The following is a 13,797-nucleotide window of genomic DNA, read 5'->3' as shown; positions in this document are numbered from 1 at the left end:
TGTGAGAGACAGAATGTGAAAAAATCCATGAATTCACATGGTAGGATTTGTAAAGAATTTATTCATAAATCAGGGTGGAAAATAAGTATTTGGTCAATAACAAAAATACAACTCAATACTTTGTAACATAACCTTTGGTAGCAATAACAGAGGTCAAACGTTTACTATAGGTCTTTACCAGGTTTGCACACACAGTAGCTGGTATTTTGGCCCATTCCTCCATGCAGATCTTCTGGAGAGCAGTGATGTTTTGGGGCTGTCGCCGAGCACGGACTTTCAACTCCCGCCACAGATTTTCTATGGGGTTGAGGTCTGGAGACTGGCTAGGCCACTCCAGGACTTTCAAATGCTTCTTACGGAGCCACTCCTTTGTTGCCCGGGCGGTGTGTTTTGGATCATTGTCATGTTGGAAGACCCAGCCTCGTTTCATCTTCAAAGTTCTCACTGATGGAAGGAGGTTTTGGCTCAAAATCTCACGATACATGGCCCCATTCATTCTGTCCTTAACACGGATCAGTCGTCCTGTCCCCTTGGCAGAAAAACAGCCCCATAGCATGATGTTTCCACCCCCATGCTTCACAGTAGGTATGGTGTTCTTGGGATGCAACTCAGTATTCTTCTTCCTCCAAACACGACGAGTTGAGTTTATACCAAAAAGTTCTTCTTTGGTTTCATCTGACCACATGACATTCTCCCAATCCTCTGCTGTATCATCCATGTGCTCTCTGGCAAACTTCACTGGACATGCACTGGCTTCAGCAGCGGAACACGTCTGGCACTGCGGGATTTGATTCCCTGCCGTTGTAGTGTGTTACTGATGGTGACCTTTGTTATTTTGGTCCCAGCTCTCTGCAGGTCATTCACCAGGTCCCCCCGTGTGGTTCTGGGATCTTTGCTCACCGTTCTCATGATCATTTTGACCCCACGGGATGAGATCTTGCGTGGAGCCCCAGATCGAGGGAGATTATCAGTGGTCTTGTATGTCTTCCATTTTCTGATGATTGCTCCCACAGTTGATTTTTTCACACCAAGCTGCTTGCCTATTGTAGATTCACTCTTCCCAGTCTGGTGCAGGTCTACAATACTTTTCCTGGTGTCCTTCGAAAGCTCTTTGGTCTTGGCCATGGCGGAGTTTGGAGTCTGACTGTTTGAGGCTGTGGACAGGTGTCTTTTATACAGATGATGAGTTCAAACAGGTGCCATTCATACAGGTAACGAGTGGGGGACAGAAAAGCTTCTTACAGAAGACGTTACAGGTCTGTGAGGGCAAGAGACTTTCCTTGTTTGAGGTGACCAAATACTTATTTTCCACCCTAATTTACGAATAAATTCTTTACAAATCCTACCATGTGGATTCATGGATTTTTTTTTCACATTCTGTCTCTCACAGTTGAAGTGTACCTCTGGTGCAAATTACTGACCTCTGTCATCATTTTAAGTGGGGGAACTTGCACAATCGGTGGCTGACTAAATGCTTTTTTGCCCCACTGTAAGTTCAAATAGATTTGTCCTACAGAAGTATTGCACTATTGTACTGCTAAGTTCTCCAAACACATTACTAATCACTAATCAAAAAAGTTTTTTTCACATATAGGTCTGTTAAAGCTGAAGGTAATGCCTTGTTTTTTTATATCAAAACTTTAAATTTCAACTTAGACTCAGTCAAATTCAAAAAGAGACAAAACCTTCACCCTTCAGAATGTTGAGAAAGAGAATTTCGGGTATTTCTGGTTGAAATATTAACTTATTGTAACACATTTTACAGCAAATCAGATTTGATAAGATAATTTGTGCCAGCAAAGTTAATGTACTTTCTTTAAATGTCTATATTGTGAATTAATTAGATGTTGGATCACTGTTGTAAAGTACTGTACTGTCTTATCTGCCACACATAGCGAGCAGCGAACAAGGCAGGAGAGACTTGTGTGAGGGAGCTAAATTGACTTCACAGCGCGTGGGGGTAAAACACTTTAGCACTTAACACTGGCATACATCAGACTGACTGCAAATCTCCCCACCTATTTCCTTCCAATTTCTCTTTCTCTTTCTCTCACTCTTTGTCTCTGTCTCTTTCTGGCCTGTCAACGTGCTGTCATGACTAGTTCAGATTAGCAGATTATTAGCACTGGGGTTTTTCATTTTGGGGTTTTTGTATAATACATGTCTTGATGCATCCTTGATTATGAAGGTTGAAGGTTATGAAGGTTATGAAACCTGCACTCAGCTGAGGCTGAAGAAGTCACCTAAATGGGCGATTAAATATTTCTCCCAAATGAAGAGATTCAACTTTCTGGGATACATTTATTGGCGTGTATTTATTAGTCAGTCATTAGGAACATTAGTACTTCAATGCATGAAAAGTTGTTATGGAAGAAACAGTGCTGCTATAAGGACCTATGAATCCTTAATTAACTGTAATGTACCTGTTACTAGTTCTAGCTGTTGGCACCAAAGGCACATTGCCAAACGTATTCACACTTGCTTAGTATGAGGTTGAGATGAAAAAATATACTTGCAAGCCTGATGGACATATCACATACCATCACCATCAAACAGTACAGTGTGAGCTGTTTGCCTGAACTAGCATGCAGTTTTCATTATATTACAGTACATCTGTAGTAGTGTAGTAAGTATTTAATTTCAGCAATTCTGAAGTACTCGAGCCATACAATACAAAACTATCATGTACGATACATCACAATACCTGTGTTACTAATGAAGATAAAACAAAGTATGAAATTGGGGGCTCGGTGTTAATGCACACTGTATGGATTGCATTACTATATGTCAGTTTAATGAGTTAAATCTCTGATTTGCTGTCCTCCACTGTAGATTTATAATTTTCCACCACTAATTTTGTTACATCTGCTCTCTTATTCCCTCATTCATTGGTTAAGCTTTACTGCAAGTTTTTAGCAAATCATTCAGGGCAACTTCATGTCCTTAGCAATTGTCACAGTGTTTCTCTTGTAATACATGTGTCACTGAGTATCACAAGAAGAAACAACACTATATATATATACTATACACTGCAATATGAGCATTTTTCATAGCTCCAACTCTCAAAAATAACTTTTGCTGCAGGGTTACAAAAAGGCATGTCTTTAATATTGGCAAGTTCATCTTCAATAGTGGTTTATCAGTTTTCAGCAGATTTGACGTGTAACGCAGCATGAAAAATTGGCTCTTATATTTCCCTTATGATCGAATACTGAAACAGAGCAGTGGAGTGATCTTATCTTGGGTCCAGTTCACCAGTGCAGAATTTAAGATTTCTCCCACTGTTTGTCACACACACCAAAAGCAAATGTGACATTCAGTTATGGTATGCACAACCTCATATTATGGACAATTTTGGGTCATTAATTTTATGATTTTTGAGGATAATGTCCTTCCAATCAAAAATAATTGCAATCAGTGATTCCTCTTCTTCATTATGCAGAATGATAAGTCCTCTGGGTTTGGCACAAGATAGTTTTCAGGTTCTAATATGCAATGTGAGTTTTAAATCCTGCATACAGGGTTTTATCACGTATCGCAATATTGCAATTTATTATTCAAACAGAATATTTTTCTTAGCATGCCTCGAGGGGATCTTTAACCTATGTGATAAAATACAGTTGAATTTCTTTTGTGGTGGTAAGGGAGACCATACCAACTATATTCTCTGGCATAACCACTATCACTCACTGTGGTAGTGGTTATGTCATTTAATCAAAAAAAAAGTAAAAAATGAATTTTGTTTAAATCAATGTTGTATCCATGAACTCCCATAGAAACTTCCTTTTAAGTTACAGTGGGGCAAAAAAGTATTTAGTCAGCCACCGATTGTGCAAGTTCCCCCACTTAAAACGATGACAGAGGTCAGTAATTTGCACCAGAGGTACACTTCAACTGTGAGAGACAGAATGTGAAAAAAAAATCCATGAATCCACATGGTAGGATTTGTAAAGAATTTATACGTAAATCAGGGTGGAAAATAAGTATTTGGTCAATAACAAAAATACAACTCAATACTTTGTAACATAACCTTTGTTGGCAATAACAGAGGTCAAACGTTTACTATAGGTCTTTACCAGGTTTGCACACACAGTAGCTGGTATTTTGGCCCATTCTTCCATGCAGATCTTCTCGAGAGCAGTGATGTTTTGGGGCTGTCGCCGAGCAACACGGACTTTCAACTCCCGCCACAGATTTTCTATGGGGTTGAGGTCTGGAGACTGGCTAGGCCACTCCAGGACTTTCAAATGCTTCTTACGGAGCCACTCCTTTGTTGCCCGGGCGGTGTGTTTTGGATCATTGTCATGTTGGAAGACCCAGCCTCGTTTCATCTTCAAAGTTCTCACTGATGGAAGGAGGTTTTGGCTCAAAATCTCACGATACATGGCCCCATTCATTCTGTCCTTAACACGGATCAGTCGTCCTGTCCCCTTGGCAGAAAAACAGCCCCATAGCATGATGTTTCCACCCCCATGCTTCACAGTAGGTATGGTGTTCTTGGGATGCAACTCAGTATTCTTCTTCCTCCAAACATGACGAGTTGAGTTTATACCAAAAAGTTCTACTTTGGTTTCATCTGACCACATGACATTCTCCCAATCCTCTGCTGTATCATCCATGTGCTCTCTGGCAAACTTCAGACGGGCCTGGACATGCACTGGCTTCAGCAGCGGAACACGTCTGGCACTGCGGGATTTGATTCCCTGCCGTTGTAGTGTGTTACTGATGGTGACCTTTGTTACTTTGGTCCCAGCTCTCTGCAGGTCATTCACCAGGTCCCCCCGTGTGGTTCTGGGATCTTTGCTCACCGTTCTCATGATCATTTTGACCCCACGGGATGAGATCTTGCGTGGAGCCCCAGATCGAGGGAGATTATCAGTGGTCTTGTATGTCTTCCATTTTCTGATGATTGCTCCCACAGTTGATTTTTTCACACCAAGCTGCTTGCCTATTGTAGATTCACTCTTCCCAGTCTGGTGCAGGTCTACAATACTTTTCCTGGTGTCCTTCGAAAGCTCTTTGGTCTTGGCCATGGCGGAGTTTGGAGTCTGACTGTTTGAGGCTGTGGACAGGTGTCTTTTATACAGATGATGAGTTCAAACAGGTGCCATTCATACAGGTAACGAGTGGGGGACAGAAAAGCTTCTTACAGAAGACGTTACAGGTCTGTGAGGGCAAGAGACTTTCCTTGTTTGAGGTGACCAAATACTTATTTTCCACCCTAATTTACGAATAAATTCTTTACAAATCCTACCATGTGGATTCATGGATTTTTTTTTCACATTCTGTCTCTCACAGTTGAAGTGTACCTCTGGTGCAAATTACTGACCTCTGTCATAATTTTAAGTGGGGGAACTTGCACAATCGGTGGCTGACTAAATACTTTTTTGCCCCACTGTATCTGTAAGAGTCATATATTTGTGCAAATGATTAGGTATCCATGGTAATATATTTTCCTCGATATTTCCTAATAGAGTATTTTCAGGGAGATTTCTTAGTGTAAAACTATATTTAAAGAATGACTGCTTTGGACTGATTCAAGGAATAAAAGCAGAATGATCTCTGAATAAACAAACAATAAATGAAAAGGATTTTGATGGAATAAGAAGTGAAGAAGAAGAAGAAGAAGAAGAGAGAATAAAAAGATGATTGAGCTTTTTGCCAAAGCTTCATTACTCATAAAATAAGCACCCATGTGCTCTCATCAATATTTAAAAAAGCAAACAAACTTGTATGTGCTGATGCCTTATACTCTATCCTTTCATGATTACCTTTTCAACATTTTTTACTAATAAAAGTCAGTGTTACTAGAACTATAGGGCAACAGCCTTCCATTTGCCATTTCTATTTCCCAAGTAAATGAAATTGCAAGTCCAAAATAATTCTTTTGGCCAATTTTCAGAATGCTTTTCTTTCTCAAAACACCATACATTCATTTTTCATTGCCTCTAAAGTTGAGGTTTAGAGGAAATTACAGTATGTCTCTAACTATTTAGGATATATAATCGGTTGAGTTTCCAAAATGCTTTGGTTTATCCCTGTACTCCACTAATAAAAACTACAAAGCCCAAATTCAATTTTATTTTATTTATACAGCACCAAATCACAACAACAATCACCTCAAGGCGCTTCATATTGTAAGGTAGACCCTACAATAATACATACAGAGAAAAACCCAACAATCATATGATCCCCTATGAGCAAGCACTTTGGCGACAGTGGGAAGGAAAAACTCCCTTTTAACAGGAAGAAATCTCCGGCAGAACCAGGCTCAGGGAGGGGTGGGGCCATCTGCTGTGACCGGTTGGGGTGAGAGAAGAAAGACATGATAAAGACATGCTGTGGAAGAGAGACAGAGATTAATAACAAGTATGATTCAGTGCAGAGAGGTCTATTAACACATGCTGAGTAAGAAAGGTGACTGAAGAAGAAATACTCAATGCATCATGGGAATCCCCCAGCTGCCTACACCTATTGCAGCATAACTAAGGGAGGATTCAGAGTCACCTGATCCAGCCCTAACTATATGCTTTAGCAAAAAGGCAAGTTTTAAGCCTAATCTTAAAAGTAGAGATCAGAGATGAGCAGTAACGCGTTACTTGTAACGCGTTACTGTAATCTGATTACTTTTTTCAAGTAACAAGTAAAGTAAGGGATTACTATTGCAAAAACGGTAATTAGATTACTGTTACTTTCCCGTAGGAACGCTGCGTTACTGTGTTACTAAAACCGTGATTTTTTGCGAGAATGTCTCACAACAGTGACGTAAGCGAGTGCGCCGTTAGTGACAACAGCTGTGTGCAGATCAACAATGGATCACATATCGATTGTGGGAGAGAGTATGAGCGTGCAGCGTTTAAGCGTGGAAGTACTGACCTTACTTTGAGTTTGATTCCATAAAAAGTGACAAAAACATTAGCGTCCATCGTGCGTGGGAAGAAAACTTCTTTTTACAGCGAAAAAAACCCCTAAACTTCCAAGCAAGCACCGAGTGCGCAACGACGTAATGGGAAACTCACAGAGAAAGTCGCAGATTCTTCAACTGACCGCGGCACACCTGCACCAGGGTAAACCTCCGCCTACCGCAGTCCTGCTTTACAGGTGAAAATAGAGCAACAGGACCGCTGAGTCTTTGACTTTATTTATTTTCTGCTGTGTTTTACTTGCATCTATTTGAAAGAGTGAGTGTAAACACAAAAAAATATTTTATTTTATGTGCTGGAATGTGCAGAAGATAGGTTTAAATGTTAAACTAATTTATTCAAGTCAGAGAATGTTGCATATAATTAAATTTTTTGCTTGATGCATAAAGTTAAAAGATTAAAACTGATAAAACAAGTTAAAAAAGAGACTTTTCCATTTGATTACATTTTGTATGATGGATTATGTAGAAAAAGTAGAATTGGGCTGAAAGATCTATCGCTTTATCACCTATTCAGGTTGTAAATCGTGTTTTTAAAAAGTAACTAAGTAACTAAGTAATTAATTACTTTTGAAAATAAGTAATCAGTAAAGTAACGGGATTACTTTTTTGGGGAAGTAATCAGTAATTAGTTACTGATTACTTTTTTCAAGTAACTTGACCAACACTGGTAGAGATAGTGTTTGTCTCCTGAATTCAAACTAGAAGCTGGTTCCACAGAAGAGAGGCCTGAAAACTGAAGGCTCTGCCTCCCGTTCTACTTTTAAAAATACTCTAGAAATAACAACTAATCCTACAGTGTGAGAGCGAAGTGCTCTGATGGGGTGATATGGTACTATAAGGTCATTAAGATAAGATGGGGCCTGATTATTTAAGACCTTGTCTTATTTAAGAATTTGTCTCCCTATTTATCTCTGCACTGCGTCCAGCTCCTGTTTCCTTTGGATTACTCTCTTTAACACCTGTTCATGTTGGATTTTTCTATTATATAAAAAGCGCTCTGTTCAACTTGAATTACATTTTGGTGAAGATAGAAGTGAACATAGAAGTGATCTTCACCATGTTTTGGGACATGGTCCCAAAACTACCATGTCATCCTTGGTCAGTTCAGGTTGTTTCACTGAATCTTTTTGCTCACAAGGCTCAAGGCATTTCAATGATGCTTGTTGCTAGCAACAGGAGATGCAGTAGTCCTCCGTATTCATTATTACATCTGTTTTGTGATATGTACTAGAACCCATGGCAACAAAACAGATCCAGAGCATAATGTTACAACCACCACGCTGGTCAGCTGGGACATTTTTCTTAGCTCTGAAGGCCTCACCTTTGCTCCTCCAAATACTCTTGCTCTTGTTGTTGTGGCCAGATAGCTTAATCTTTGTATCATGTGAACATAAAATTTTTCTCCAAAAGGCATTTGGCTTTTTCATGTTGGCGGCTGCAAATTTCAGTCAAGCTTGAAGGTTTTGGAGCAGGGGCTACTTTCTTGCTCGGCACACTCACAGTCCGTGATTATGTCAGACTTGTGTCACTGTGAACAGTGAAGCTGGTGTTCCAGCAGTATCCAGCTCATGGAAGGCTTGAGCCTTGGTGGTTCCTGGGTTGTTTTTAACCAATTTCTTCTCATCAGAAGTTGACCATTTGGTTTTTCTTTCAGACCTCGGCAAAGTTGTGACAAATCAAGATAACTTGTACTTAATGTAGAGTTGTTTGAAGTGATGACTGCAGTTGTTTAGAAATAGTTCCAAACTACACTATATTGCTAAAAGTATTTGCTTGTCTGCCTTCACATCCATATGAACTTGAGTGACATCCCAGCTATAACACCTTCAACTCTACTGGGAAGGTTTTCCACAAGGTTTAGGAATGTGTTTCTGGGAATTTTGGGCCATTCTTCCAAAAGTGCATCTGTGAGGTCAGAAAGGTATTGAATGAGAAAGCCTGGCATACAGTCTTCACTCTAATTCATGCCATTGGTGTTCTTTTTCTAGGCAAGTTCTCGCACACCAAACTCATTCATCCATGTTTTTATGGATCTTGCTTTGTGCACTGGTGGGCGATCATGTTGTAGCTAGTGGGGTGAGTTGCTTTACACCACAGCATCCGATGCTTTGCATTGTGCTTGGTGATGCAAGGCTTGGGTGCAATTGCTAGGCCATGGAAACCCATTCCATGAAGCTTTTTACACACGGTACTTGAGCTAATCTGAAAAAAAAAATTGTAGAACCTTCAGCACCACATAAAAAGACTTAAATAACTGCATGTATAGTCAAAGAAATTATTAAAAGTCTAAAATGACCATAATGAGTGTAAGCAAGCTTTTAACCACAACTGTATGCATGACTGTTGGATTGGATAGTTTTAAGTAGGTGTATTTGATTAACATCAGCACCTGAGAGTATATAATTCATGTGAGAAGGATAAATAGAAGTACAAAACAAAGTAATCCACATGTCCAAATAAAGTTTTTATGTTTTGTGACTGCTACTATTATCATCCAACATTCTTTGTCTGGAAATAAGTTGGTTGTATCAGTAAACTGCGTGAGCTGTTTTTGCCATTCAATATTACCTTTTGCTAACCACAAATTAACACTGACACTGGTGTTAATGATCATCACAGTTAATAACTGTGATCCCAAGCACCCAATACTGCTTTAGAAGGGTAAGATAATTTGGGAAAGAGTGTATTCAGATGCTAATGTAATTTTATGTCGCATAGCATCATGAAACGAGGAAGTTAAGTGTCAGGATTTCGTGAGATGAATCGCTAAAGTGGGATATCTGTTATTGTGAGCATAAAGTCGTTCTGGAGGATTATGAAACCGACAGAGCTTCCTCAAGGTGAAAAGAAACCGACGTGGATGGGAGAGGGAGGAGAGGGAAGAAGGGTGAGCGAGGTCGTGTCAAGGGGATGAATATGATGATGTAGTGACTTTGTCTGGGTGGGAGGGAGGAGGCTGTGGAACTTGAGGTAGACCGATTGCAGTAGAAGCTGCCAATTAGGTGGAGTTGAGCTCTGATGTGATAAATATTGCACCGCACCAAAAATAATGATATGCAGAGAAGGTAAAGGTTCATGGTTGATGTGAGGAAAGAAACAAGATGGTGTGGGAAACGTGAAACCAGACCAAAAAAATAATAAAAAAGGCGAGAGCGGGAGGCAGTGAGACATATAAAGATGGATCAAGTGCCCACTGAAGTAGAGGAAAGAGTGATTGAGTGGATGGAGAGTGTGGAGGTGTGGAAAAGCAGTCATGATGAGATGGATTCTACTGGACCGTGAGATTGATGGCTCTGCTTAAGAAAGAGAGAAAAGAGATAGGGGAGGGTGGAGAGGGTGAGGGGAAATAAGAAAAAAGTCCAGATGAAAAGAACCATCAGGCCCCACAAGACATTCCAAAATCTTGGCTTGATAAAAGAATAAGCTGCTCTTATCGTAGGACTTCCATCTTAAAACAGAGCGCCAGAAGCATCTCTAATAGGATCTGTAGCACTTTCTCTGGTTCGTCATGAGTTATGCACAACACAAAAATGTGTTTCCTCAGAATAAAAACAGAAGAAGGCTGTTTCGATATCGTAAGAGATTACACCTGGATCAAATAAGTCTGTTTGTGAAGGATTATGTTTTTATCTGGTTTTCTTTGAATGAATTCTGGCATCCAAATAAATATTCCATGTTATATTCATCCTTATAGCCCATGTCAGCGTGCCCAATTACAGCGTGTATTCTTAAAAGAGTTCCACAACATCCAACTAACGAAGCTCATTACGGGGCAAAATTAAGCTGCTAAGTTGGTGGTGACATTAAGGTGTGGAAAGGGTAGCTGGGGAGGGAATGGTGAATACAACCATGGCAATGAGGTTACATTTTTACCGTGAGCTCATTACACCTTCTCTGCCTTAATATCACCGTCTCCTCCTGCTCCGCCGTGACTGCTCTGATTCGTCAGTCTGTGTCTAGTTCACTGGGATGAGAGGGAGATAAACTGTTTGCAAACAGAAGATGGTCAAAGTCGAGGCAAAGTAGGGTAGTGTTTCGTGGGATATTCACTTTCTTCAGCTCACGGCGCCTCTCGTCAGAGGCAGCAATGGAATGATGTGCTGTGGCACGTTTCTGCTTGCACAGTCGCTGAGTTGATGTTATAGGCTATAATGAATAGAGAATAAAAAATTGCTGCTAAATAAGTCACACATCTGGCCTTTTCAAAAATGTAAGACACAGGATGCTAGATGTCTCACCTTGTCTCACTCCTGCTGCTGTTTCATTATGTGGTTCTGATTTATGTCTGTTTTTCTCATCTTTTTTTAGATGCTGTCAGAAAGAGTTGAAAGTCGTCCTGTGAGCTGCGATGGAACACAGTAAGGGCATGGACATGATGAGAAATCTCTGCCATTCTGCTTTTCAATCACAATAGCAGCACTAGACTACAGAGAAGTCTTGAAATTAATGTCAGCTGTGTTGCGGAGGCAGCCTCCCGCTGCGCTGCAAGCTCTAACAACCCATGGAGGCGTGGCTTCAACATTTCCAACCCTGTTGCCACTGGTAATACCAGCCAAGTGAACAGAGATGCCTTCTAAGGTTTCCTGCTTATACTTGCTGACAGTGGTATGCTGGGCCAGCGCTTTGTGGTACCTGAGTGTTTCCCGCCCCTCTACTTCCTACGTGGGCCAGGTGAACATCCCAATACGCAATACACTCAAGGTGAACAAGAACTCCACATTCAGCAACATCCGCACGCGCTCTGTCAACCCACACGACTTCGGCTACCTCATCAACGAGGACAAGAAGTGTGAGTCGGAGCCCCCGTTCCTTGTCATCCTCATCAGCACCACTCACAAGGAATTCGATGCCCGTCAAGCCATCAGAGAGACATGGGGGGATGAGAGCACGTTTCAGGATGTGCGCGTGGTCACGCTCTTCCTGTTAGGCCGAAGCACTGATGTTGTCCTCAACCAGATGGTGGAGCAGGAGAGTCAGATCTTTCATGACATTATAGTGGAGGATTTTATTGACTCATACCACAACCTGACGCTCAAGACTCTTATGGGCATGCGCTGGGTGGCCACCTTCTGCTCTAAAGCTCAATATGTCCTCAAGACAGACAGTGACATCTTTGTCAACATGGAGAACCTCATCTTTAGCCTCCTGAAGCCTACCACAAAGCCCCGAAGGAGGTACTTCACTGGTTATGTCATCAACGGTGGGCCAATCAGAGACATGCGCAGCAAGTGGTACATGCCCAGGGATCTGTACCCAGAGAGCAAGTACCCCCCGTTCTGCTCTGGCACCGGCTACGTTTTTTCAGCAGACGTGGCTGAACTCATCTACAAAACCTCCTTACACACCAGGCTGCTGCACTTGGAGGACGTGTACGTTGGTGTGTGCCTCCGGAGGTTAGGAATTCACCCTTTCCAGAACAGTGGTTTCAACCACTGGAAGATGGCCTACAGCCTCTGTCGCTACCGCAGGGTGGTCACCGTCCACCAGATCTCCCCTGAGGAGATGCACCGCATCTGGAACGACATGACCAGCAAGAAACACCTGAAATGTTAGCAGGACTGTTGGCACCAGTACAGAGTCAGCGTGGCGTTGAATCTCCTCTTACCACTTGTTTCTCTGTTACTGGTTGTATTGGCTAATACTGAATATCAACAATGAAGCTGTCAGTTCTTTAACCATGAAGCTCTACAGTGCGAGGCCAAAGCAAACCCCTCTGTATTATCCTGCCTGCTGTCACTCCAAGTTGTTTGAGTGCTCATACATTAGGCACAAACTTGGGAAAATGCTTTCCAGAAATGTGTGAAACAATCAGGTGGTTGGCTGTGATTGTCAGAGTGATTTTTATAAGACACTGCAAATCAGGAAGCTGAGGGGTTTGTGTTAAACTCCTCATTTACATGAGACTCAAACTGTCCCAAAATTGCCAACTGCAGATGGAATAAATGCCGACATGCTTGTCTGGACCCGGACGCTCTCTTCTTGGGTTCATCACAGGCTCTAATTATGAATGTTCCTCTTGTATTTTCAGCTGTTGTGCACTTCTGAATAAGGTGTTAACATTTGGATGTACTGTCTGGCACTGCAGCAGCCACGTCATCGTGAGGACCTCGATGAGTTTACAGTGTGATGACTCATTTAGATCATATTGCTCTCCCTCTAGCAAAGCAGATTAGGGGAATTAATGATCAGAGCGTGTAGTGCTCTTTACAGAATTAGACATATTTTCTTACAAGAGACCAACAGATCTTATTGTACAATGAGGAAAGATAAAGCAACTATACAGAGAGAAGATATGGGCTGCTTGCATTCCCAAGTGAATGTAACTTCTGTTGATGTGTAATGTGCAGTTATTTGTCTCTGGCAGTACTGGCAGGAGGCTGCAGATCATTCTATTTTCTATTACTTGAACATGAAGGAGAGCAGATGTACTATAGGAGCAGCAGAAGTGTATATTGAGAACAAATATTGCATTTTTGATTGCTTTCTTCTTTTCCATTACTTGAGATTAAATAAAGGCTTTTATAAGACTCCATGTTGCATTTATTAAGGCAAATAATATGAAAGTTTATATTCTTCAGATTTATACACATAACCTGGTAGTTAATATGCCTGTGAGCTTGTAAGGGATCTTCTTTGGTCTCTGAAGGAAAACACTGTGGAAGCTGCAGAAGTGAAAGCCTTTCATTAGTTGTGCAGCAGCTGTGCTCCAGTCGAAGCAGATCCCAGCTCCCAACGCTTCGCTGATGGGCGCAAGCTGAAATCTCGGCATGGTTCTGGAAACGACCTGCTGTTCTTTTCCATGCAGGTGAGTAGGCAGGCAGACCCTTGCAACTTGTAATTAAATAAGATGTGTAATTAGCAACTGACTGGTT

The 13,797-nt window shown here is 41.3% G+C and overlaps 1 protein-coding gene across 3 annotated transcripts in view; it reads left to right on the top strand.

Moving 5' to 3' along the window:
- The window catches only part of LOC308393858 (beta-1,3-galactosyltransferase 1-like), a 197,818-nt gene extending 184,454 nt beyond the window's left edge, over window positions 1-13,364 (top strand). For all 3 annotated transcript variants that reach the window (XM_080877880.1, XM_080877882.1, XM_080877881.1), the window contains exon 4: window positions 11,234-13,364. In XM_080877880.1, coding sequence (XP_080734006.1) covers window positions 11,492-12,478 — 987 coding nt within the window. In that variant the 5' untranslated portion in view covers window positions 11,234-11,491 and the 3' untranslated portion in view covers window positions 12,479-13,364. The remainder of the gene's footprint in view (window positions 1-11,233) is intronic.
- The last annotated feature ends 433 nt before the right edge of the window (window positions 13,365-13,797 follow it).

Source organism: Rhamphochromis sp. 'chilingali', assembly GCF_963969265.1.
Source record: "Rhamphochromis sp. 'chilingali' genome assembly, chromosome: 3".
Classification (NCBI taxonomy): Eukaryota; Metazoa; Chordata; class Actinopteri; order Cichliformes; family Cichlidae; genus Rhamphochromis; species Rhamphochromis sp. 'chilingali'.
Note: the sequence above shows the minus strand (reverse complement) of the source record. Positions and strands in the feature narration are given on the sequence as shown.